Below are 24,951 nucleotides of genomic sequence, written 5' to 3' on the forward strand. Positions count from 1 at the left end.
GTCTGTGGACCTTTTGGGGCGGTAAGCAAATTGGAGTGGGTCTAGGGTATCAGGTAGGGTGGAGGTGATATGATCCTTGACTAGTCTCTCAAAGCATTTCATGATGACGGAAGTGAGTGCTACAGGGCGATAGTCGTTTAGCTCAGTTACCTTAGCTTTCTTGGGAACAGGAATAATGGTGGCCCTCTTGAAGCATGTGGGAACAGCAGACCGGGATAGGGATTGATTGAATATGTCCGTAAACACACCAGCCAGCTGGTCTGCGCATGCTCTGAGGACACGGCTAGGGATGCCGTCTTTGCTGGCAGCCTTGCGAGGGTTAACACGTTTAAATGTTTTTCTCACGTTGGCTGTGGTGAAGGAGAGCCCGCAGGTATTGTCCTCAAAGCGAGCAAAGAAGTTGTTTAGTTGGTGTGGGAGCAAGACATCGGTGTCTGCGATGGGGCTGGTTTTCTTTTTGTAGTCCATGATTGACTGTAGACCCTGCGACATACGTCTCGTGTCTGAGCCATTGAATTGCAACTCTACTTTGTCTCTATACTGACGCTTAGCTTGTTTGATTGCCTTGCAGAGGGAATAGCTACACTTGTATTCGGTTATGATTCCGGTCGCCTTGCCATGATTAAAAGCAGTGGTTCGTGCTTTCAGTTTTGCGTGAATGCTGCCATCAATCCACGGTTTCTGGTTGGGGAAGGTTTTCATTTTCACCGTGGGTACCACATCACCGATGCCTTTGCTAATAAACTCACTCACCGAATCAGCGTATACATCAATGTTATTGTCCGATGCTATCCGGAACATATCCCAGTCCACGTGATTGAAGCAATCTTGAAGCGTGGAATCCGATTGGTTGGACCAGCGTTGAACAGACCTGAGCACGGGCGTTTCCTGTTTTAGTTTCTGTCTATAGGCTGGGAGCAACAAAATGGAGTCGTGGTCAGATTTGCCGAAAGGAGGGCGAGGGATGGCTTTGTATGCGTCGCGGAAATTAGAGTAGCAATGGTCCAGAGTTTTACCAGCCCGGGTCGCGCATTCGATATGCTGATAAAATTTAGGGAGCCTTGTTTTCAGATTAGCCTTGTTAAAATCCCCAGCTACAATAAATGCAGCCTCAGGACATGTGGTTTCCAGTTTACATAGAGTCCAATGAAGTTATTTCAGGGCCGTCGAGGTGTCTACTTGGGGGGGGATATACACGACTGTGATTATAATCGAAGAGAATTCTCTTGGTAGATAATGCGGTCGGCATTTGATCGTAAGGAATTCTAGGTCAGGTGAACAAAAGGACTTGAGTTCCTGTATGTTGTTATGATCACACCACGACTCGTTAATCATAAGGCATACACCCCCGCCCTTCTTCTTACCAGAGAGATGTTTGTTTCTGTCGGCGCGATGCGTGAAGAAACCGGGTGACTGTACTGACTCTGATAACGTATCCCGAGTGAGCCATGTTTCCGTGAAACAAAGAATGTTACAATCTCTGATGTCTCTCTGGAAGGCAACCCTTGCTCGAATTTCGTCTACTTTGTTGTAAAGAGACTGGACATTGGCGAGTAGTATACTCGGGAGCGGTGAGCGATGTGCCCTTCTACGGAGCCTGACCAGAAGACCGCTCCGTCTGCCCCTTCTGCGGCGCCGTTGTTTTGGGTCGCCTACTGGGATCCAATCCATTGTCCTGGGTGGTGGTCCAAACAGAGGATCCGCTTCGGGAAAGTCGGATTCCTGGTCGTAGTGTTGGTAAGTTGACGTTGCTCTTATATCCAATAGTTCCTCCCGGCTGTATGTAATTGGACTTAAGATTTCCTGGGGTAACAGTGTAAGAAATAATACGTAAAAAAAAAGAAATACTGCATTGTTTCCTAAGCGAGGTGTCCATTCCTGTCGGCGCCAAACACAGAGAACCAGAGCTGTTGCCAGAGAATTGAATGTTCATTTCTCTACCATAAGCCGCCTCCAATGTCATTTTAGAGAATTTGGCAGTATATCCAACTGGCCTCACAACTGCAGACCACGTGACGCCACGCCAGCCCAGGACCTCCACATCCGACTTCTATACTTGCGGGATCGTCTGAGACAAGCCACCCGGACAGCTGATGAAACTGAGGAGTATATCTGTCTGTAATGATGCCCTTTTGTGGGGAAAAACTAATTCTGATTGGCTGGGCCTGGCTCCACAGTGGGTGTACCTGGCTCCCAAGTGGGTGGGCCTATGCCCTCGCAGGCCCACCCATGGCTGTGCCCCTGCCCAGTCATGTGAAATCCATAGATTAGGGCCTTATGAATTTATTTCAATTCACTGATTTCCTTATATGAAATGTAACTTAGTAAAATCTTTAAATTGTTGAATGTTGCGTTGATATTTTTTTCAGTATAGATACTTCCAGTCGATTTGGGTATCCAATCTATGGGACATTGCAACTCAATATGCTAGCATAGCCACGGGAAGTAGGGGTGCTGAATCACATGTTTGGCCACATGTGTTTTATACAAAAGTTTTTTACTTTGTGGGGCGTTAAGTGCCTTGCACAACGACAGGAGATGGTACAAGGGATCAGAGAGCAGCCTCCCAGTGTCGATACCACATTACACTTACTGTTTTATATTTACATAAAAAGTAAGCGCGTGCACACCCGGAAAAAGACACCTCTTTTTTTGTTTCTAATTTGTCAGAAGAATCTGTAACTGGACTGTAGCCTATTACTTAATATAACTGGTGTTACACTGTAATGATTTTATTGTAAGAGAAACAAAAACATTCTGTTATATTCCATTATATTCTTAAAATATATGTGTTGACTGATGTAACGGTTTTAACTTGAGGTTGTTGTTTGTAGGGGTGTTAGGTAGATTGTTCCTTACCAGAGATAATATTGATTTGTCCTTTTGGTTTGGGAGGGATTGAGCCCCGTCTGGTCATTAAAGTCTACACAAATACAAAGGACTCATGTAAAAGTCAGTATGGAAATACACTTTTCACAAACCCTTAAAACATTGGAAATAACTTAAAAACAAATGTGTTCTTTTGCTTGGGTTGTATTAGCAACATAAATGATCACAAACACATAATAATAACAAACAATGAGCTCTGGTTCTTCCAGAAAAGTCCTGTACCTCGGGCCTAAAATAGTCCAGCCCGGTAAAGGAGTTCAGGGAACTCAAGTGACCTTAGTCACGCAATGTTTGTCCATTCATACAAGTGTAGCGTAAACCCAGTCTCAATCATACAATCAAAATATCAACTCTTTTACCACACAACCATAAAGAGAATCAAATCTCAATAAGTCTTCAACTACAACTGACCACATAAATCATCACGGTATACATCACACCAAAACAAATGAAATACCGTATGCAAAAAAGTTGTAGTCAGTCGGTAAGTCAGATAATCCAATCCGCCAACAGAGTAGAAAGGCCATGAAGAACCAGCGGAGACCAACTGAGATGTGTAGTCCAAAGGAAGCAATGAGTGGATCTGATCCTGGTTAAACTTGAGACAATGCTACAAAGCACACTTTTAAATACAACAAAACAAACTGAGTAAAGAAGCTCCGGAACTGAGGGTTGAACACATCCTCATTCGCACCACCATCACAAACCCCACTTTTGCGCAGCTGATGCTGGCTATTTAATTGGGAATTGAAGGGGAAGCGCCCTATTGGAAGGAGAAGCACTGAGACGGTTCAGACAAATTCAGGGCCGTCACACTGAATATACTGTTGGGTTCTGAGAATATAAAATATACTTATTCATTGAGGGAGAGAGGGAAATGTATAGCATTTACATTCAGTCCGGATATGGTAGTGTTAATTATCAGGTATCCTATTGAAATATTGAGTGCTAGGGTCTAGAGGGTCTGCACCCGAAGTTAATGCTTATCTGTAGAAGGAATATATATGATCAGTGCAATTAAGCTTGGATTGTACTGAGTGTAGGGAAAACGATCACATGTGGCAGGCACTGATAAGGGGAGAGAGCCGTGGATTAGCGATGAAGGGGGTCGAGGTATGGTCAGGTCACGTTAAGGGAGAAGGTAGTGTTTAGAGAGAAGGAGGAGATTCCACCCCAAATTGGGGTATATCTACCACCTCTGGTGGACCCATGTCTTTGTCTGTTCAGCTGTTGGATCCTTTGGGATGAATAAACTTGGTTTAAGCTTTCATAGTGTCCTTCGGTTTCTTACTCTGATATTTAGAACCTAACAATACGCAAGTGATGTCTGATAAATTAACAAGTTGATGGTGCACTCAAAGAAGCCTCAGCTACTAAGCACAGATAAATTAAACTCAAAACATGCTATTCTGTTATATTGAAATACATTGCACGCTATACTGACGCAACTTTTAAATGAGTAGCCACTATACTAAGGTTTTAAGGAAGACCTAGAGACAGCCCTAGACAGCCTCAGGGGAAGGAAGGACACACCTGCTGGGACCCTACAGCTTCTCAGGAGTTAACATGGAAACTCCTAAAATGTCACCAGTGGCCAGCCCGCTGGGCTGATGAAGATCTTTTAATAAAGACAAAAAGGTTAATGAAGGCGAGGCACTGGAGTGCGTTATCGCTGGTCTCTCTCTCTCTTGCGCTTTCTCTCCCTTTCCTCTGCTGTCTGTGACTAAGGGGAAGACTTGACCTTGTAGGATCAGAACACTAAGTGGATTTTTAATCCATCCCGTGCCCTCTAGACTGGCGGGGAGCCGCCTGTTATTTATAGGTGAAATGTCATGTCTTTCCTAACGAACACTTCTTATTTTTCTCCTCAAAATAATGGCCCGTCCAGTCAAATATATTCTGCACAAATGAGGAAGCGAGCATTAATCAGCTGACTTCATTTTGTAGGTGGCATTATTTATAACGCTGGATTTGCATAATGAGATTATTTTGTTCTGATCAATAAACCATTCAGAACATTGGTCCTATGTGGTAGGTAGTATGCCTTAAAGCTTCAAAAACCTTGTTATTTTCCATTTTATTGATTTATCTTGTGTCATTGAGTTTGTACCATAATATTTTGGCCTTTCAGTCCTTGATACCAAAGCATATGTGCCTTTTTATTTTGCCTGGTTAAAGAATAAATACAGTACATAAACCAATGAGAATCACACCACCGGACACGAGCGCTAACCAAAATGTCAGCAGTGATCTTCAGTGTAATGTTTGGTTTATTACTCTGGACTGGCCCACACTCTGTTGATGGAATGGGCCTTGTTATCAGCATTTAGACAGCTCTCACTAACGCTTTCTCAATCGATACCCCCTTCATTGTGTTCAAGGGGCTTAGTAGTCGATCAATGCTCATCTGTGTGACCCCTCTCTCCCCCCCCTCCGCCTGTCTGCTCCTAAAACAACCATCACTACACCTCAACACTGCTGCTGCACAGTGCTGCCTGCTGACAGTGGCCTTGGGATGATAAACAGCACTGTTAAGTCAATTCCCTCTTCCCACCCAGCATCTACATTATCTATACAGTATCTCATTCTCCTTCATCATCAACTAGCTCCTTCTTCATCATCCTTTATCATCCTCACTCTGCCTACTGTATGTCACAAATCCAAATGTCATCTTCTTGATTTGATGTTTTTTCCTGCTCCTTGATTCGATTTTGTGGCCTGATGCCTTTCAAAACACAATGTTCACATATTACACCCTCAAAGATGATACTGTTGTTTCCGATGTGAAAAAGGAAACTGTAAGATATCTATAAGATATGAGCTTGTCTTTCTGTCACTTATTTGAAGTCCAAAGTACTTGTCTTGTGGTAACTTTACCTCAGTCTGTTGAAGGCACAGATTTCCTGCTTGATGTCAGTTTGAGTACCGGTAACTCGTCACTGCACACTTGAGTGAAACAGACACTAATTAGTGTGATGAAGTGAGGGCTTATAAATAACAAGTCCCCTCTCTCTGTTCTCAGTGTGTCTATTGGGATCAGCTATGTCCTAGCTGGCAGTGAGGCCTACGCCGCTCTTCTACATGTGAGGTAAGTCTGCAGTGACAAAAACACAAGGGCAGTGACAGACATATCCTAATGGTCAAAATATTGTCTCATTACAGTGTGTGGGTAGTTTCCATGTTCTACTATTTACTCTTTACCCCTTTTGAGGTGTAAGTACTTCTCAAAGTCTTTGCCAATTATGACTTCAATAGGGCGGTTGAGTGATTGACTGGGGTAAATTAGGGTTACAATTTTAGGATTAGGGCCATATCAGTAAAGCAAGACCATTTGGCTAACAAGATCTTCTTTATCTAATTGGCAGTGCAATTGACAGCCTTCAAACATAACACTTAGCTTGAGTTGTGCTGTCATAACACTAGACTGTTTTGAGAATATCGTAATGGCTGTCACAACATAATTTCCCAGGTAAATTGATTGGGAATTTAGCCATGACACTGGGATTAACACCCATTCTCTTACAATAAGTGCCATGGGATCTTTAGTGACAACACAAAGTCAGGACACCAATTTAACATCACCCTACACAGGACAAGTCCCCAATCACTGCCATGGGGAATTGGGATATATATTGTTTTTAACCAGAGGAAAGAGTGCCTCCTACTGGCCCTCCGACACCACTTCCAGCAGCATTCCAGGGACCAACCAGGACCAACCCTGCTTAGTTTCAGCAGAATGCCGGCAGAGGGATGCAGGGTGGCATGCTGCTGAAGCTAAGCAGGGTTGGTCCTGGTCGGTCCCTGGAATGCTTCATTACCCATTAGTACATTAAGCGTTATACACTGAGTGTATAAAACATTAGGATATAATATTGAGTTGCACCCCCTTTTGCCCTCAGAACAGCCTAAATTTGTCGGGGCATGGACTTTACAAGGTGTCGAGGCGTTCCACAGGGATGCTGGCCCGTGTTGACTTCAATGCTTCCCACACTTGTGTCAAGTTGGCTGGATGTCCTTTGGGTGCAGGACCATTCTTGATACACACGGGAAACTGTTGAGCGTAAAAAACCCAGCAGCTTTGCAGTTCTTGACACACTCAAACCTGTTCACCCTCTGAATGGTATACATACACGATCCGTGTCCCAATTGTCTCCAGTCTTAAAAATCCTTCTTTAACCTGTCTTCTCCCCTTCATCTACACTGATTGAAGTGGATTTAACAGGTGACACCAATGACGGATCATAGCTTTCACCTGGATTCATCTGGTCAATCTGTCATGGAAAGAGCAAGTGTTCCTAATGTTTTGTACACTCAGTGTGTATGTAGCTGCACACCTCAAGCAAATTAGAACACTATGTTTTTTAATAGTCCTAAGTTTTAGTTCGAGATGTAAGGAAAGCATAATTAAGACTACACCATGATGTTTAAACACAAACATAAAACATTGTGGCTTTTTGCATTTTATTTATATATTTATTGGATTCGGGCAGTAGGTCCTTGTGAATATTGCTCCTCATGTTTCTATAATTTTGTAAGACTGTTTCTCTTTAAAGTCTCAGTCTTTAGAAAGCTTTGCTTTGAACAATTCATTCCTTTTTATCATTACTCTAAATGTTTTACTTTTAACTCATATTTGAGATTTCTCCAGTAACTACTGTCTTAACTGAAAGGATTACGGCCTCTGTCTGTACAAGAAAAATGTATTTTCGCACAACTTGAAACACCACGACTTAGAAATGCACTCATTATATCTTGCCCAAAGGCAGGGTCTCTTTTTCAGTATAAACACCGGTTTTACAAGTAGAACAAAACAGAAATAATACTTTATACAATATCTGAGAAATTTTTTTGATATAGAGAATACATTATTTTTGTTTTTTTCACTACACATATCAAGATTCACATTGAAAAATAAATTGTATTTCTTTAATCTATTCATATGACAACATATAAAATAGGTGCTTCTTTTTCTCCAACATCTTAGAAATGAAATCAAAGGTGCCCTTTCAAAAAGTAACCGGTAAAATTCAAGTCAGTATCTGTCAGGTTCCATGTTGAAGTGGCCATCAGTATTCAGCACTAGCTCCACACATAAACAGGAAAATTGAATAAGCAGACTCTGGTAGCCTCTCCAAGAACAGCATACGGTATCTTAATTCAATAAAAAAGTGCCTCTAATTGCAACCTGGTACTAGTTTCTGTCATTTCTGCTGGGTCTGTCCTTGAGATAATTGCGTATCTCAATCTCTTTTGCCAGTCTGGAAATTATGTTGGGCCTCTGATGGGAAATGGTGATAATGTTTGAGGAACAGGATAGTTAGTTCTATGTATAGACTTTCACACTGTATTCTCAGGTTTGATGAGTTGTTTGTTTGGATGTTTATATTTTTTATTAGAAATGATCTTAACCTCTTATGTGAAAGATTGTGAGGTATATCACCAAGGCTGATATCTAAAATCAGAGCAGAATTTGATCTCCTAAACTTGCCTTTTACCTTTTAAAAGTTGCTCTGATGTTCCTTTTGCCCTTGAGTAAGGTGGAGCTCGGAGTACAGAGCTTTTTCATTTTAATTAAAGCACTTCCTCTAGCTTCCTCTGAAAACATACACTAGAGACAAATTCCACAACAAGAAATAATACTCTGTTATCAGGCTGAAAGGATCCGTTTATCTACCAAGCAACCAAACCATGAAAGCACTTTAAAGTTCCTCGGATATGAATAATTAATCTGTTTATTTATCTGGGAAAATTATCCTTAAACGCTTTGAGCTGTGTTATTGCTTACTGCTTACGGCTATCTCTCCTCCTCTCCTCTTGGTGTGGCCTGCTAGAGTATTTCATTTGAAAAGTGCTTTGTGAAGAGGAGCCCTGGGATGGCAGGCTGATGAATCTACACAGACAGCTAGCCACACTTTATTATCATACTAACATATATCCTCCTGCCTCTGTTTAGTCTGAAAGGGCATGGATTTGAATAGCCAAACTGCCCAAGAGTAGTAAGTTAGTAAGTAATAAGAGTAACACTAATGGGGGATGTTACTGTTGTAAAGCTATTCAGAGTCATTCCTGAGAGCTATTTATTGTTTTTCTGTGATGCAAAAATGTATAGTTTGTGATTTGAACGGGGTGAGTTCATTATCTTCTTATTTAGCTTCCTGCTTGAGTATAAGACTGTCTATATTGCTCATTAGTTAGTAAAAACCAGCAAAGCCTGCCTTAGATGTTTCTTTTCCAGTGAGCTTGTAGTGAGCAATTCAGTTTCTTTTCCAGTGAGTTTGTAGTGAGCGATTCAGTGATTCAGAGTCCAGGTTTTAAGAATGGGTCTTGTTTCCCTTATGGCGGTATGCCCTATCATGCTACTCTGGTGTGGTGTCAGCTCCAGCGTGCAGAAATAAGGATGTTACAGACAAATCCACACTGTCAATACTCCCATCTGGACTGTGGATGCTATTATTTCACACTGTCACTCTCCCCACACAGCCTATAGTGCCTTCGGAAAGTATTCAGACCCCTTGACTTTTTCCACATTTTGTAACGTTATAGCCTCATTTTAAAATTGATTACATTTTTTTAAATCCTCAGCAATCTACACACAATACCCCATAATGACAAAGCGAAAACAGGTTTTTAGAAATTTTAGTGGCGCAGCGGTCAAAGGCACTGCATCTCAGTGCTAGAGACATCACGACAGACCCTGGTCCGATTCCAGGCTGTATCACAACCGGCCGTGATTGGGATTCCCATAGGGTGGCGCACAATTGGCCCAGCGTTGTCTGGGTTAGTGCTTGGCTGGGGTGGTCCGTCATTGTAAATAAGAATTTGTTCTTAACTGACTTGGTAAAGGTAAAAAGGTAAAAAGGTAAAAAATAAATAAAAATTAAATACCTTATTTACATAAGTATTCAGACCCTTTGCTACGAGACACGAAATGGATGTCAGGTGCATCTCGTTTCCATTGATCATCCTTGAGATGTTTCTACAACTTGATTAAAGTTCACCTGTGGTAAATTCAATTGATTGGACATAATTTGGAAGGGCACACAACTGTCTATATAAGGTCCCACAGTTGACAGTGCATGTCAGAGCAAAAACCAAGCCATGAGGTTGAAGTAATTGTCCGTAGATTTCCGAGACAGGATCTGGGGAAGGGTACCAAAACATTTCTGCAGCATTGAAGGTCCCCAAAAACACAGTGGCCTCCATCATTCTTAAATGGAAGAAATTTGGAACCATCAAGACTCTTCCTAGAGCTGGCCACCCGGCCAAACTGAGCAATCGGGTAAGAAGGGCCTTGGTCAGGGAGGTGACCAAGAACCCAATGGTCCCTCTGACAGAGCTCCAGAGTTCCTCTGTGAAGATTGGAGAACCTTCCAGAAGGACAACCTTCCAGACGGACAACCATCTCTGCAGCACTCCACCAATCAGGCCTTTATGGTAGGGTGGCCAGACGGTAGCCACTCCTCAGTAAAAGGCACATGATAGCCCGCTTGGAGTTTGCTGAAAGGCAGCTAAAGACTCTCAGACCATGAGAAACAAGATTCTCAGGTCTGATGAAACCAAGATGGAACACTTTTGGCCTGAATGCCAAGCGTCGCGTCTGGAGGAAACCTGGCACCTTCCCTACGGTGAAGAATGGTGGTGGCAGCATCATGCTGTGGGGATGTTTTTCAGCGGCAGGGACTGGGAAACTAGTCAGGATCGAGGCAAAGATGAACGGCACAAAGTACAGAGAAATCCTTGATGAAAACCTGCTCCAGAGTGCTCAGGACCTCAGACTGGGGCAAAGTTTCACCTTCCAACAGGACAATGACCCTAAGCACACAGCCAAGACAACGCAGGAGTGGTTTCAGGACAAGTCTCTGAATGTCCATGAGTGGCCCAATCAGAGCCCGGACTTGAACTAGATCAAATATCTCTGGAGAGACCTGAAAATAGCTGTACAGCAACGCTCCCCATCCAACCTGACAGAGCTTGAGAGGATCTGCAGAGAAGAATGGGAGAAACTCTCCAAATACAGGTGTGCCAAGCTTGTAGTGTCATACCAAGGAAGACTCAAGGCTGTAATCGCTGCCAAAGGTTCTTCAACAAAGTACTGAGTAAAGAGTCTGAGTACTTATAGTGGGGGGGGAAGTATTTGATCCCCTGCTGATTTTGTACGTTTGCCCACTGACAAAGAAAGGATCAGTCTATAATTTTAATGGTAGGTTTATTTGAACAGTGAGAGACAGAATAACAACAAAAATATCCAGAAAAACGCATGTCAAAAATGTTATGAATTGATTTGCATTTTAATGAGGGAAATAAGTATTGACCCCCTCTCAATCAGAAAGATTTTTAGCTCCCAGGTGTCTTTTATACAGGTAACGAGCTGAGATTAGGAGCATACTCTTAAAGGGAGTGCTCCTAACCGCAGCTTGTTACCTGTAAAAAAGACACCTGTCCACAGAAGCAATCAATCAATCAGATTCCAAACTCTCCACCATGGCCAAGACCAAAGAGCTCTCCAAGGATGTCAGGGACAAGATTGTAGACCTACACAAGGCTGGAATGGGCTACAAGACCATCGCCAATCAGCTTGATGAGAAGGTGACAACATTTGGTGCGATTTTTCGCAAATCGAAGAAACACAAATTAACTGTCAATATCCCTCGGCCTGGGGCTCCATGCAAGATCTCACCTCGTGGAGTTGCAATGATCATTAGAACGGTGAGGAATCAGCCCAGAACTACACGGGAGGATCTTGTCAATGATCTCAAGGCAGCTGGGACCATAGTCACCAAGAAAACAATTGGTAACACACTACGCCGTGAAGGACTGAAATCCTGCAGCGCCCGCAAGGTCCCCCCTGCTCAAGAATACATATACATGCCCGTCTGAAGTTTGCCAATGAACATCTGAATGATTCAGAGGACAACTGGTGAAAGTGTTGTGGTCAGATGAGACCAAAATGGAGCTCTTTGACATCAACTCAACTCACCGTGTTTGGAGGAGGAAGAATGCTGCCTATGACCCCAAGAACACCATCTCCACCGTCAAACATGGAGGTGGAAACATTATGCTTTGGGGGTGTTTTTCTGCTAAGGGAACAGGACAACTTCACCGCATCAAAGGGACGATGGACGGGGCCATGTACCGTCAAATCTTGGGTGAGAACCTCCTTCCCTCAGCCAGGGCATTGAAAATCGGTCGTGGATGGGTATTCCAGTATGACAATGACCCAAAACACACGGCCAAGGCAACAAAGGAGTGGCTCAAGAAGAAGCACATTAAGGTCCTGGAGTGGCCTAGCCAGTCTCCAGACCTTAATCCCATAGAAAATCTGTGGAGGGAGCTGAAGGTTCGAGTTGCCAAACGTCAGCCTCGAAACCTTAATGACTTGGAGAAGATCTGCAAAGAGGAGTGGGACAAAATCCCTCCTGAGATGTATGCAAACCTGGTGGCCAACTACAAGAAACGTCTGACCTCTGTGATTGCCAACAAGGGTTTTGCCACCAAGTACTAAGTCATGTTTTGCAGAGGGGTCAAATACTTATTTCCCTCATTAAAATGAAAATCATTTTATAACATTTTTGACATACGTTTTTCTGGATATTTTTGTTGTTATACTGTCTCTCACTGTTCAAATAAACCTACTATTAAATTTATAGACTTATCATTTCTTTGTAAGTGGGCAAACATACAAAATCAGCAGGGGATCAAATACTTTTTTCCCCCACTGTATGTATATATGATATTTCAGTTTATTAATTTTTTTTAATTTGCAAAAAATGCTAAAAAAACGTTTTTTCTTTTTCACATGTGGGGTATTATTATTATGGGGTATTATCAAAACAAATCAAATCAATTTGTATTGCCACATGTGCCGAATACTACAGGTGTAGACCTTACAGTGAAATGCTTACTTACAAGCCGTTAACCAACAATGCAGTTTTAAGAAAATACAAAAAAAGTAAGGAATAAGAACATCAAATAATTAAAGAGCAGCAGTAAATAATAATAGCGGGGCTATATACAGAGGGTACCGGTACAGAGGCAATGTGCGGGGGCACCAGTATCGAGGTAATTGAGGTAATATGTACATGTAGGTAGAGTTATTAAAGTGACTATGCATAATAACAGAGAGTAGCAGCAGTGTAGCGGGCAGGGGGCAATGCAAATAGTCTGGTTAGCCATTTGATTAGCTGTTCAGGAGTCTTATGGCTTGAGAGTAGAAGCTGTTTAGAAGCCTCTTGGACCTAGACTTGGAACTCCGGTACCGCTTGCCGTGCGGTAGCAGAGAGAACAGTCTATGACTAGTGTGGCTGGAGTCTTTGACCATTTTTTGGGCCTTCCTCTGACACCGCCTGGTTTAGAGGTCCTGGATGGCAGGAAGCTTGGCCCCAGTGATGTACTGGGCCGTACTCAGTACCCTCTGTAGTGCCTTGCGGTCGGAGGCCAAGCAGTTGCCATACCAGGCAGTGATGAAACCCGTCATGATGCGCACGATGGTGCAGCTGTAAAACCTTTTAAGGATCTGAGGACCCATGCCAAATCTTTTCAGTCTCCTGAGGGGGAATAGGATTTGTCGTGCCCTCTTCATGACTGTCTTGGTGTGCTTGGACCATGTTAGGTTGTTGGTGATGTGGACGCCAAGGAACTTGAAGCTCTCAACCTGCTCCACTACAGCCCTGTCAATGAGAATTGGGGCATGCTCGGTCCTCCTTTTCCAGTAGTCCACAATCATCTCCGTTGTCTTGATCACATTGAGGGGGAGGTTGTTGTCCTTGCACCACACAGTCAGGTGTCTGACCTCCTCCCTATAGGCTCTCTCATCGTTGTCGGTGATCAGGCCTTTCACTGTTGTGTCATCAGCAAACTTAATGATGGAGTTGGAGTCGTGCCTGGCCGTGCAGTCATGAGTGAACAGGGAGTACAGGATGGGACTGAGCACGCACCCCTTAGGGTCCCCCGTGTTGAGGATTAGTGTGGCGGATGTGTTGTTATCTACTCTTACCACCTGGGGGCGGCCCATCAGGAAGTCGAGGATCCAGTTGCAGAGGGAGGTGTTTAGTCCCAGCGTCCTTAGCTTAGTGATGCGCTTTGAGGGCACTATGGTGTTGAACGTTGAGCTGTAGTCAATGAATAGCATTCTCACATAGGTGTTCCTTTTGTCCAGGTGTGAAAGGGCAGTGTGGATTGCAGTAGAGATTGCATCATCTGTGGATCTGTTGGTGCGGTATGCAAATTGGAGTGGGTCTAGGGTTTCTTGGATAATGTTGTTGATGTGAGCCATGACCAGCCTTTTAAAGCATTTCATGGCTACAGACGTGAGTGCTACGGATCGGTAGTCATTTAAGCAGGTTACCTCAGTGTTCTTGGGCACAGGGACTATGGTTGTCTGCTTGACACATGTTTGTATTATAGACTCAGACAGGGAGAGGTTGAAAATGTCAGTGAAGACACTTGCCAGTTGGTCAGCGTATGCTCGGAGTACACGTTCTGGTAATCCGTCTGGCCCTGCGGCCTTGTGAATGTTGACCTGTTTAAAGGTCTTACTTACATCGGCTGCAGACAGCGTGATCACACAGTCGTCCGGAACAGCTGATGCTCTCATGCATGTTTCAGTGTTTCTTGCATCGAAGCGAGCATAGAGTTTATGTAGCTCGTCTGGTAGGCTTGTGTCACTGGGCAGCTCTCTGCTGTGCTTCCCTTTGTAGTCTGTAATAGTTTGCAAGCCCTGCCACATCCGACGAGCGTCGGAGCTGTCGTAGTATGATTCGATCTTAGTCCTGTATTGACACTTTGCTTGTTTGATGGTTCGTCTTAGGGCATAGCAGGATTTCTTTTAAGCTTCTGGGTTAGAGTCCCGCTCCTTGAAAGCGGCAGCTCTACCCTTTAGCTCAGTGCGGATGTTGCCTGTAATCCATGGCTTCTGGTTTGGGTATGTACGTACAGTCACTGTGGGGAGGACGTCATCAATGCACTTATTGATGAAGCCAGTGACTGATGTAGTGTACTCCTCAATGCCAGAAGAATCCCTGAACATATTCAAGTCTGTTCTAGCAAAACAGTTCTGTAGCTTAGCATCTGCTTCATCTGACCACTTTTTTATTGACCGAGTCACTGGTGCTTCCTGCTTAAATGTTTGCTTGTAAGCAGGAATCATGAGGATAGAATTATAGTCCGATTTGCCAAATGGAGGGCTTTGTACTCTGTGTGTGGAGTAAAGGTGGTCGAGAGTTTTTTTCCCCCTCTGGTTGCACATTTAACATGCTGGTGGAAATTTGGTGAAACGGATTTAAGTTTAACTACATTAAAGTCCCCGGCCACTAGGAGCGCCGTCTCTGAATGAGCGTTTTCCTGTTTGCTTATGGTGGTATACAGCTCATTGAGTGCGGTTTTAGTGCTAGCATCGGTCTGTGGTGGTATGTAGACAGCTACGAAAATTACAGATGAAAACTCTCTAGATAGATAGTGTGTTATACAGCTTATCGAGAAACTCTACCACAGGCAAGCAAAACCTTGAGACTTCCGTAGATATCGTGCACCAGCTGTTGTTTACATATATGCATAGGCCCCCGTCCCGTGTCTTACCAGAGGCTGCTGTTTTATCCTGCCGATAGAGTGTATAACCCACCAGCTGTATGTTCTTAATGTTATCGTTCAGCCACGACTCGATGAAACATAAGAAATTACAGTTTTTAATGTCCCGTTGGTAGGATATACGTGCTTCCAGTTCGTCCCATTTATTTTCCAGTGATTGAACATTAGCTAACAGGACGGAAGGCAAGGGCAGGTTAGCCACTCGTCGCCTGATCCTCACAAGGCACCCTGATCTTTTGCCGCAAAATCTCAGTTTCCTTCTCCAGCAAATACCGGGGATCTGGGCCTGGACGGGTGTCTGTAGTACCTCCCTCCCGTCTGACTCATTGAAGAAAAACTGTTTGTCTAATCTGAGGTGAGTAATCGCAGAAGCTCTTTTTGGTCATAAAGACGGTAGCAGCAACATTATGTACAAAACAAGTTACGAACAATGCGAAAAAAAAAAAAAAAAAGCATGGTTGGTTAAGAGCCGATAAGACGGCAGCCACCCCCTCTAGCGCCATCTTCATATTATGTGTAGATTGATGAGGAAAAAACAACTTAATACATTTTAGAATAAGGCTGTAACCTAACAAAATGTGAAAAAAGTCAAGGTGTCTGAATATTTTCTGAAAGTACTGTATGCTGCCCCCAGCCTCCCAGCACACCCTCCCCTCTGTACACACATGCTTACAGCGCACATCTGGGAAAACATGCAGACAAATCATGGCCTTCAAAGCAAATCTATTTCAAAGAGATGTGTGGGACTTTAGACAAGGGGTTTATTGATTGTCTGTTTTAACTGTCGCAGTAATATTCAGCAGCTCAGCAGTTAACAGTGGAAAGAGCTCTTTATGATAATATATTTGGGGAAGAAAATAATGCTGTAAGCAGGAAATCACAAGGAGGATCGATAGATTTCAGAATTCAAAGCATGAAATAGCCTACTTTTCATGTCTGGCTGCTAAAAGTTACATACATTTATAGTACAGGTGTATCAGAAATGTGTATTTTATACCATGCATAAACATGCATTTATTTATTGTTGACTGAATTCAGCCACTCGACTATACTCTCTGTTAATGCATCTGGACAACCTCAAAGCAAAGCTCATCACATATTGTCTTTGGCTGAAAAAAACTCAGTCAGTAACATCAGACAGGCTACAGTCCATTGACCTTGAAATCATACAGGGATGAGGGGATGGACAAAAGTTGCAATCAAACACTGTTACAGTACACACTCTACACTGAGAGTACAAAACATTAATATTGAGTTGTACCCGCCCTTTTGCCCTCAGAACAGACTAAATTTGTCGGGGCATGGACTCTACAAGGTGTCGACTCTACAAGGTATCTTGCCCATTCACCCTCTGAATGGTACACATACATGTACACAATCTCAATGTCTCAATTGTCTTGAGGTTTATCTTCTTGCATCTAGGCGTTCCGCTAACGGAACCCCGTTCCGCCAGCGGAATGCCTAGCCAACAGCCAATGGAACAGCAGGGCGCAAAATTCAAAACATCAAAAATCTCAAACATATGACTATTTTGCAGCATTTTAAAGATACACTTCTCCTGATTCCAACCACGTTGTCCGATTTCAAAAAGGCTTTACAGCGAAAGCAAAACATTAGATTATGTTAGGACACCACCTAAACAAGAAAAGCCACACAGCCATTTTCCTAGCAAGGAGATGTGTCACAAAAACCCCAAATCCAGCTAAAATGAAGCACTAACCTTTGACGATCTTCATCAGATGACACTCCTAGGACATCATGTTACACAATACATGTATGTTTTGTTCGATCAAGTTCATATTTATATCCAAAAACAGCATTTTACATTGGCGCGTGATGTTCAGAAAATGATTAGCCTCCAAAACTTCCGGTGAATGACCACAATGTGCACATTCATTTACAGAAATACTCATCATAAACGTTGACAAAATATATAACAATTATTTAAAGAATTATAGATTTACTACCTCTTAATGCAACCGCTGTGTCAGATTTCAAAATAACTTTATGGAGAAAGCACATTGTTCAATATTCTGAGTACATAGCTCAACCATCAATGCAAGCTATACAGTTAGCCGTCAAGCCACGGCGTCATCAAAACTCTAAAATACTGTTATAAATATTTTCTTACCTTTGGTGATCTTCGGCGGAATGCACTCGGAAGGACTCCCACTTCCACAACAAATGTTCATTTGTTTGATAAAGTCCATAATTTATGTCCAAATATCTCTGTTTTGTTGGCGCGTCCAGAACACTATTCCAAAAGGCACGAGACGGGGGCGCAAATCAATAGACGAAAAGCTCAAAAGTTCCATTACCGTTTGTAGAAATATGTCAAATGCTATTTCCAATCAAACCTTAGGGTGTTTTTAACATAAACAATCGATAATATTCCAACCGGACAATAGCGTATTCATTACAGAAGAAAAATAAAATGCTATCCATGTGTGAATGCGCATGAAAGTAACTACATGACCTCAGACAGTACACTGCATGAACCGGCTGTTATTCGGTCAAAATTCACCATAGAAGACTCAAACAACTTTGAAAGACTGTTGACATCTAGTGGAAGCCTTAGGAAGTGCAAGTTGACCCCACAGACACTGTAGTTTCAATAGAAAATGGTCTGAAAGACTACAATTCTCAGACTTCCCACTTGCTAGTTGGATTTTTCTCAGGTTTTTGCCTGCCATATGAGTTCTGTTATACTCACAGACATCATTCAAACAGTTTTAGAAACTTCAGAGTGTTTTCTATCCAAATCTACTAATAATATGCAAATATTTGACTCTGGGCCCGAGTAGTAGGCCGTTTAATTTGGGTACGTTTTTCATCCGGCCGTGAAAATACTGCCCCCTACAGCGAAGAGGTTAAAAATCCTTCTTTAATTTGTCTCCTCCCCTTCATCTACACTGACTGAAGTGCCATGAATGAGGGATCATAGCTTTCACCTGGATTCACCTGGTCAGTCTATGTCATGGAAAGAGCATAATGTTTTGAACACTGTGAATATTATTCAGGACACATTTTTAACTAGTACATATACTGTATGTACAATAGGCTAAGAATAGGGTTGAAGTCCCATCCTGTACTCCGTGTTCACTCATGACTGCACGGCCAGGCACGACTCCAACACCATTAAGTTTGCAGATGACACATCAGTGATCACCTGATCACCGACAACGATGAGACAGCCTATAGGGAGGAGGTCAGAGACCTGACCATGTGGTGCAAGGACAACAACCTCTCCCTCAACGTGATCAAGACAAAGGAGATGATTGTGGACTACAGGAAAAGGAGAACCGAGCATGCCCCCATTCTCATCGACAGGGCTGTAGTGGAGCAGGTTGAGAGCTTCAAGTTCCTTGGCTTCCACATCTCCAACAAACTAACATGGTCCAAGCACACCAAGACAGTTGTGAAGAAGGCATGACAAAACCTATTCCCCCTCAGGAGACTGAAAAGATTTGGCATGGGTCCTCAGATCCTCAAAAGGTTTTACAGCTGCACCATCGAGAGCATCCTGATGGGTTGCATCACTGCCTGGTATGGCAACTGCTTGGCCTTCGACCGCAAGGCATTACAGAGGGTTGTGCGTATGGCCCAGTACATCACCGGGGCCAAGCTTCCTGCCATCCAGAACCTCTATACCAGTCGGTGTCAGAGGAAGCCCTAAGCATTGTCAAAGACTCTAGCCACACTAGTCATAGACTGTTCTCTCTGCTACCGCACGGCAAGCGGTACCGGAGCGCCAAGTCTCGGTCCAAGAGGCTTCTAAACAGCTTCTACCCCCAAGCCATAAGACTCCTGAACATCTATTCAAATGGCCACCCAGACTATTTGCATTGCCTCCCCCCCTTCTACACTGCTGCTACTCTCTGTTATTATCTATGCATACTCACTTTAATAACTCTACCGACATGTACATATTACCTCAATTACCTTGACACTGGTGCCCCCGCACATTGACTCTGTAGCGGTACCCCCTGTATATAGCCTCGCTATTGTTATTTTACTGCTACTCTTTAATTATTTGTTACTTTTATCTCTTACTTTTTTTGTATTTTCTTCAAATTGCATTGTTGGTTAAGGACTTGTAAGTAGGCATTTCACTGCAAGGTCTACACCTGTTGTATTCGGCGCATGTGACAAATACAATTTGATTTGATTTGAAGGGGAATTGCAGTGCAAGAGCACAGGGACACTTGCCTGGATGTTCTGTATTGTAGCAGCTGTGGCAAGGTGGCTCAAGTGTGGAGTCAAAGTGAGCTCCCATTATCTTTGTTTTTTTCTTCGTCTGCGTGGGAATTTGGCTGTAATTACATTTATCAGTTTGAAGAGGTAATTTATTTTGTTCCACCCCAGTAAATACATAACCTGAATATTATTCAGAGTAACTGTTTCTAGTTGGACTGGGTGCAGCCCATGTGAATGCTTGAGTGGTTTATTAAGAACATGTTATTAGCTTGGGATATCTGCTGGATATAGGCTCAGAGAGCAGGCCAGTTATTGGAGAGAAAAACCCCAGTGAATTTCAAGTGATCACCCTGGAGGCACTAATCAATAGGTTATTTCAGTCCCTCTTAGTGGGATCCACCGTCCCCACCGTCTATTCTGGCCAAACCAAATGATTTGAGTGAGAAATGAAGCCATTGTATGCCACTATGTATGCTAATCATATTTATTAATGGCATTAGTAATCTTTGACAACAGACGTATACTGTAGGCCTATAGTCCATAGGGAAAACCATTTACTTTGTGTGCATGTCAAAATTGCTTGCCTTCCAACAATTTATGTGTGGGCTCTTTTTATGTGATTACTGATGTTTTCTGCTGATTAAGGGAAACTAAGGACAGGTCTTTGTTGAAAAATAATGGTGTCTCTTTAGAAAAAGATGCACAGCTATTAGCCTAACACAAAAAAAATGTATATTAATCTTGGGAGCTATTCTGATAGTGTGCCATTAATGCTGTGGTTTGCATGTCTGTCTGTCTGTGTGTCTGTCTGTCTCTACCTACCTACAGCCATATCTATGTCATTCCTGGGTTTACCTGGACACTATCTCTTGGAATCCTGCTGGCTCAGATGGTCATTCAGCCAATCACGTCGCTACTGACCCTCCTGAAAGGCATCATGCTGATCATCACAGTAAGTGTGTTCCATTTGAATAAGTCATCCTGGGTTTCCGATCTACTGCACAATGTTGCTAATTATGTAAATCATAGTTTGCATTCAAAGAGAAACTGGTTGAATTTCATTACAGGCATTTTTTTTTATCATAAGCTCAATTTCCCAAGATGACAATGTTGAACGATGCTGTATATGTTAGTGTTTTATAGTGTAAAACGGGTTTTGGATTCTGCTCAGTTTGGCCTTCCCATGTTTACAGCTATGCCTTAATTATTCTCATGAGGTGACTGCTTCATTAGATTACATAAAGAGTCATAAAGATGAATAGAAGTTCATCCACAGAGATGAAGGCAGGGAGATGACACAGCAGTCATAATGGGATGTAATGATTAAATAATAATGGTTTCTGACGTGATTTATTAGGCCAAAGAAACTCACAATGTGAGCACACCTCTTTCTTTCTACCCCCGAGGTAAGAAAGGAATGAAATACATATTATTTATCTTAATGAAAATACCAGCGCCTGTGAGTGAAGTCTCGTACCCTCAGTAGTTGAATGCAAATACAGAAATGCAATAAAAACTCATATTAAAGTGCCAACTCTGAGAGATTGTGATGGATATTGTTGCAGAAGATTAGATGATTATATTACCTCCACAGGACCTTTGTTTGATATTGGCAAACTTAATATAATACCTGGAATATTTGATATCAATTAACAGTCACAGTCCTTGATCCTTCTCAGATTTACCCTAGCGGTTAATTTATGGTTTCACTCTCTGCCAGTGCCTGTCTAGTTGATTCTAGAAACATCATCTACTGTAGTGTGAATATATCAGTGACACACTGTTCTGTGTTGATACTATGAATAACCACGCTCAATCATTCATCAAACAGGGGAGTTGTCCTCTTGCCAGCTGACACCTAGGTACTTGACATTAGTTTTCATCCACGTCTCATCAGTGGACAAATCGGCCTCATCACTCACCTTCATTGATGTATTATCCTTGTCCGTGGCGTCTGGGCTTATCTGTAATTTGAACGCTTATCATTTGTGTGTGCCAGCTTTATGGGCTGCAGAAGGAGCCGCCCCAGTCTCCAGTTTGGTCACACTGTGAATCGCAGCACATCTAAGCAGCAGCTGGATCCATCCAGTGGCAGGCAGGCAGGCAGGCAGGCAGGCAGGCAGGCAGGCAGGCAGGCAGGCAGGCAGGCAGGCAGGCAGGCAGGCAGGCAGGCAGGCAGGCAACCCTCTTTCAGGGCCAGGCCCCACACTACATCAGCTAGGACCAAACCCCATTACATACTTGGGGACATATCTGATCTGACACTGTTGAATAAGGCACTACTGAAATGTGTTCCACACCTAAATGTACAACATAATTAAAATGTAATGGGAGGGCTTTTATTTTATTTCCCTGACAGTAATAGAATCAAACAGTCAATGACCACACATTAACTTTAGTGATAATAGTTGTTTTTTGTTCACAATCCACCGATATGCACCCTCTCTCTCTCTCTGGTTCCAGTTCCTTGGGTAACACATAATCCACAGATACTCCTAGATCCTCTCCTATTGGGTCCTTCATCTCTGTTTCCAGTTCTGTAAGGCTGTAAGGGTCAGGGGTAATGTTAAACAGTCTGAGGAAGATGTGTGTCTGGCTGCCAAGCCTGCAATTGAATATGCAAATGAGTTAGATGGCTGCCTGGAACTCATTAAGAGGAGACAGAGACAGGAAGTGTGTTAGCTGCTGGCCTGCTAATTGCCACCAGTCAAGGATTTCCTGTTAAGGTTGGCTTGGCCGCCTTTAACTTCTACTGAAATGAATAATCTGATATATAGATCCATTAAAAATGCATATGGTTTCTTACTTGGATTTGGCTTCTGTTTAAATGTATTAATAATGCATAGGAAATGTAAGACAATGGTCTGGCGTGCTAGTTAAAAAAACCTATGCGGTCATAATTCAACAATTCTGCCGCTTTAAATAATCATCCATAATGGATTTCCATCTTAGAGGCTGAGAGAATAGCGGCTCTCTCTAGGGTGGATGTAAAGCCACTCTGTCCCTGGTTGGCAGACCAAGATAAGGCTGCTGAAGGCAGGGTTATGAACGTTGAGGTTGAATACCCAGTCAGAATTCAAGGACAGCAATCAAGATTGCCATATTAAATAAATGACTGTAATGTTATTATGACTGCTGTTTGAGCTGACAGTGCAGTCATTACTGTCCTTTTTACTCTGTCTCTGTAGTCGGTCTTCTGTCACATTACATGCTGGGAGTTAGGATGCAAGTGGGATGGTAGATTTTTCACTTCATGCAGATGGCACAGGATCCCACTGTGTGTGTAACACGGGCTGCCATTCGATTTTTTCAGGTCAGTGATTCTCAATGTCAGAAACGGTGTCAAAAGCACTGCTGGAGCTGTTCTAGTCCGTCCCTACTGTTGGCTTAGCCAGAACAATAACAGGATGCCACATGCTACAAGGTTGTGGTCTCTTAGCTTTGTATAATTATTGTTGAGTTGTCTGACACAAAAATTACTCAAGGTGTTAGGAAATGGTGCAAACATAGTCCTTAGTATTATTTTCTATCCTGTGTCTATGTATTTGTCCTATTGCTACATGCGTAGTAGAATGCCTAGTCTGTACTTGCAATTTGAAAATGGTTAGTCTCATTCTGGATCTGTTTTTGATGAACATATTAACTTTACACTACACACACACTCTAAATCTAGGTAGTGAGAAACACTTAGTTTCAACTTGTAGACATTCATTTACACAAAAAATTCTGTGGACACCCCTTCAAATGAGTGAATTCGGCTATTTCAGCCGCTGCTGACAGGTGTATAAAATCGAGCACACAGCCGTGCAATCTAAACAAGTCCTTAAACTTTTTATAAAACCACCCAAGTTTTTTGTCAGGACAGAATGTATTATTATGGAAAGTAAAAGTTTTATTGTCTCTGCCACTGGAAGCCAGAAATACAGCAGAAGTTTTGTTGTAGTTGCTGTGGAAGTTGTTGGTAATTGTTCTTATCTGATGGTACTGTCTTATCGACTTCCCTATCTACAGGAAGCTCTGCTAGATGCTTTTATCATCTCCGTCTCTCTCTTTTTATGTCATTAATGGTACCACAATGGTCCCAAAAATATATATTTCTACCTTGTGATGTTTTATTCATTCTGTGTGCAGCTTCACACCCACACTCAGTCACTCACAAACATACAGTGGTAATCTGTAAGGTTGTAACCTCATCATAACAAATCACTGGCAGACTGGTAAATCATTTTGCTTGGCTGTCACTGCGCGTAGGGGACCTGAAATCTCTTGGCCGTGTGGATGGCAGTATTCCTCTAATCAGAGAGAGTTGTTCCCAGTGTGTCTCACAATATCTGCCAAACTCTGATCAAATCTTGTATCTCATAAACAGGTAATCAAAGACATTTTGCTAAGCATGTAAATGTCAACCTCGCTCTCATCCAAGAAGAGTGCCTTCAGCTATGGCAATTAAGCAAGCTACTGTGAGTTGCAGTCTTTACAATGCGTCCCATCTTTGAAAGTGAACATCAGTGGGCAAACTGCCATTTCCTTTTTGTCCATGGTGTTCCTGCGGAATGATTGTTTCAGATAAAAACTAGAAAAAGCAACCACTGTAGATGCTTTCTCTACAAAGAGGCAGATTTGATTAGTTTTAGTTTGCCTGTGCAGTGACTCTGTGCAGTGACTCTCTGCAGTGACCTTGTTCTCTCTATCTCATAGTAACATAGTGCTATTACACCACAACCTTCTGTTCCTATGCTGAACTTCTAGATCTTAACCTCCGCTAGAGTTGTAGCTCCGGGACTGTGTGTGTGTGTGTGTGTGTGTGTGTGTGTGTGTGTGTGTGTGTGTGTGTGTGTGTGTGTGTGTGTGTGTGTGTGTGTGTGTGTGTGTGTGTGTGTGTGTGTGTGTGTGTGTGTGTGTGTGTGTGTGTGTGTGTGTGTGTGTATCACTGTGTGTTATCAAAGCAATCTAAAATCAATCTCTTCTATTTCTCTGTTGTTCCTCAAGGACAGAATAATACCCTTACGGGAGTCATAAAAAGACAACTCCCGAGAATGCCTTTGTTATAGTTAAACCCATGCTCTGAAAATCCCTGATGTCCCCATGCATTCTAACAGTGGAGCACATTTGACTTTTGCACCTCTCTAATGCACATGTATCTGAATACAGTCTGGCATGTTGTCATATATTTTGGGTGACATATACTCTTCTGCAGCTATATGTGAACTAAGCTATGTGTGGAATTTAAGGTAAGTATCTAACTATATGAAATATCAAAATATTTGCCATTATTTTGCTCAT

The 24,951-nt window shown here is 42.7% G+C and overlaps 1 protein-coding gene across 1 annotated transcript in view; it reads left to right on the forward strand.

Annotated features, from left to right (window-relative positions):
• si:ch211-51h4.2 (uncharacterized) overlaps positions 1-24,951 on the forward strand; it is a 107,974-nt gene that overhangs the window by 27,889 nt on the left and 55,134 nt on the right. The window contains exons 7-8 of the mRNA XM_014216738.2: positions 5,912-5,977; positions 20,497-20,620. Of these exons, the coding sequence (XP_014072213.2) occupies positions 5,912-5,977; positions 20,497-20,620 (190 nt within the window). The remainder of the gene's footprint in view (positions 1-5,911; positions 5,978-20,496; positions 20,621-24,951) is intronic.

This window comes from Salmo salar, chromosome ssa10, assembly GCF_905237065.1.
Source record: "Salmo salar chromosome ssa10, Ssal_v3.1, whole genome shotgun sequence".
Classification (NCBI taxonomy): domain Eukaryota; kingdom Metazoa; phylum Chordata; class Actinopteri; order Salmoniformes; family Salmonidae; genus Salmo; species Salmo salar.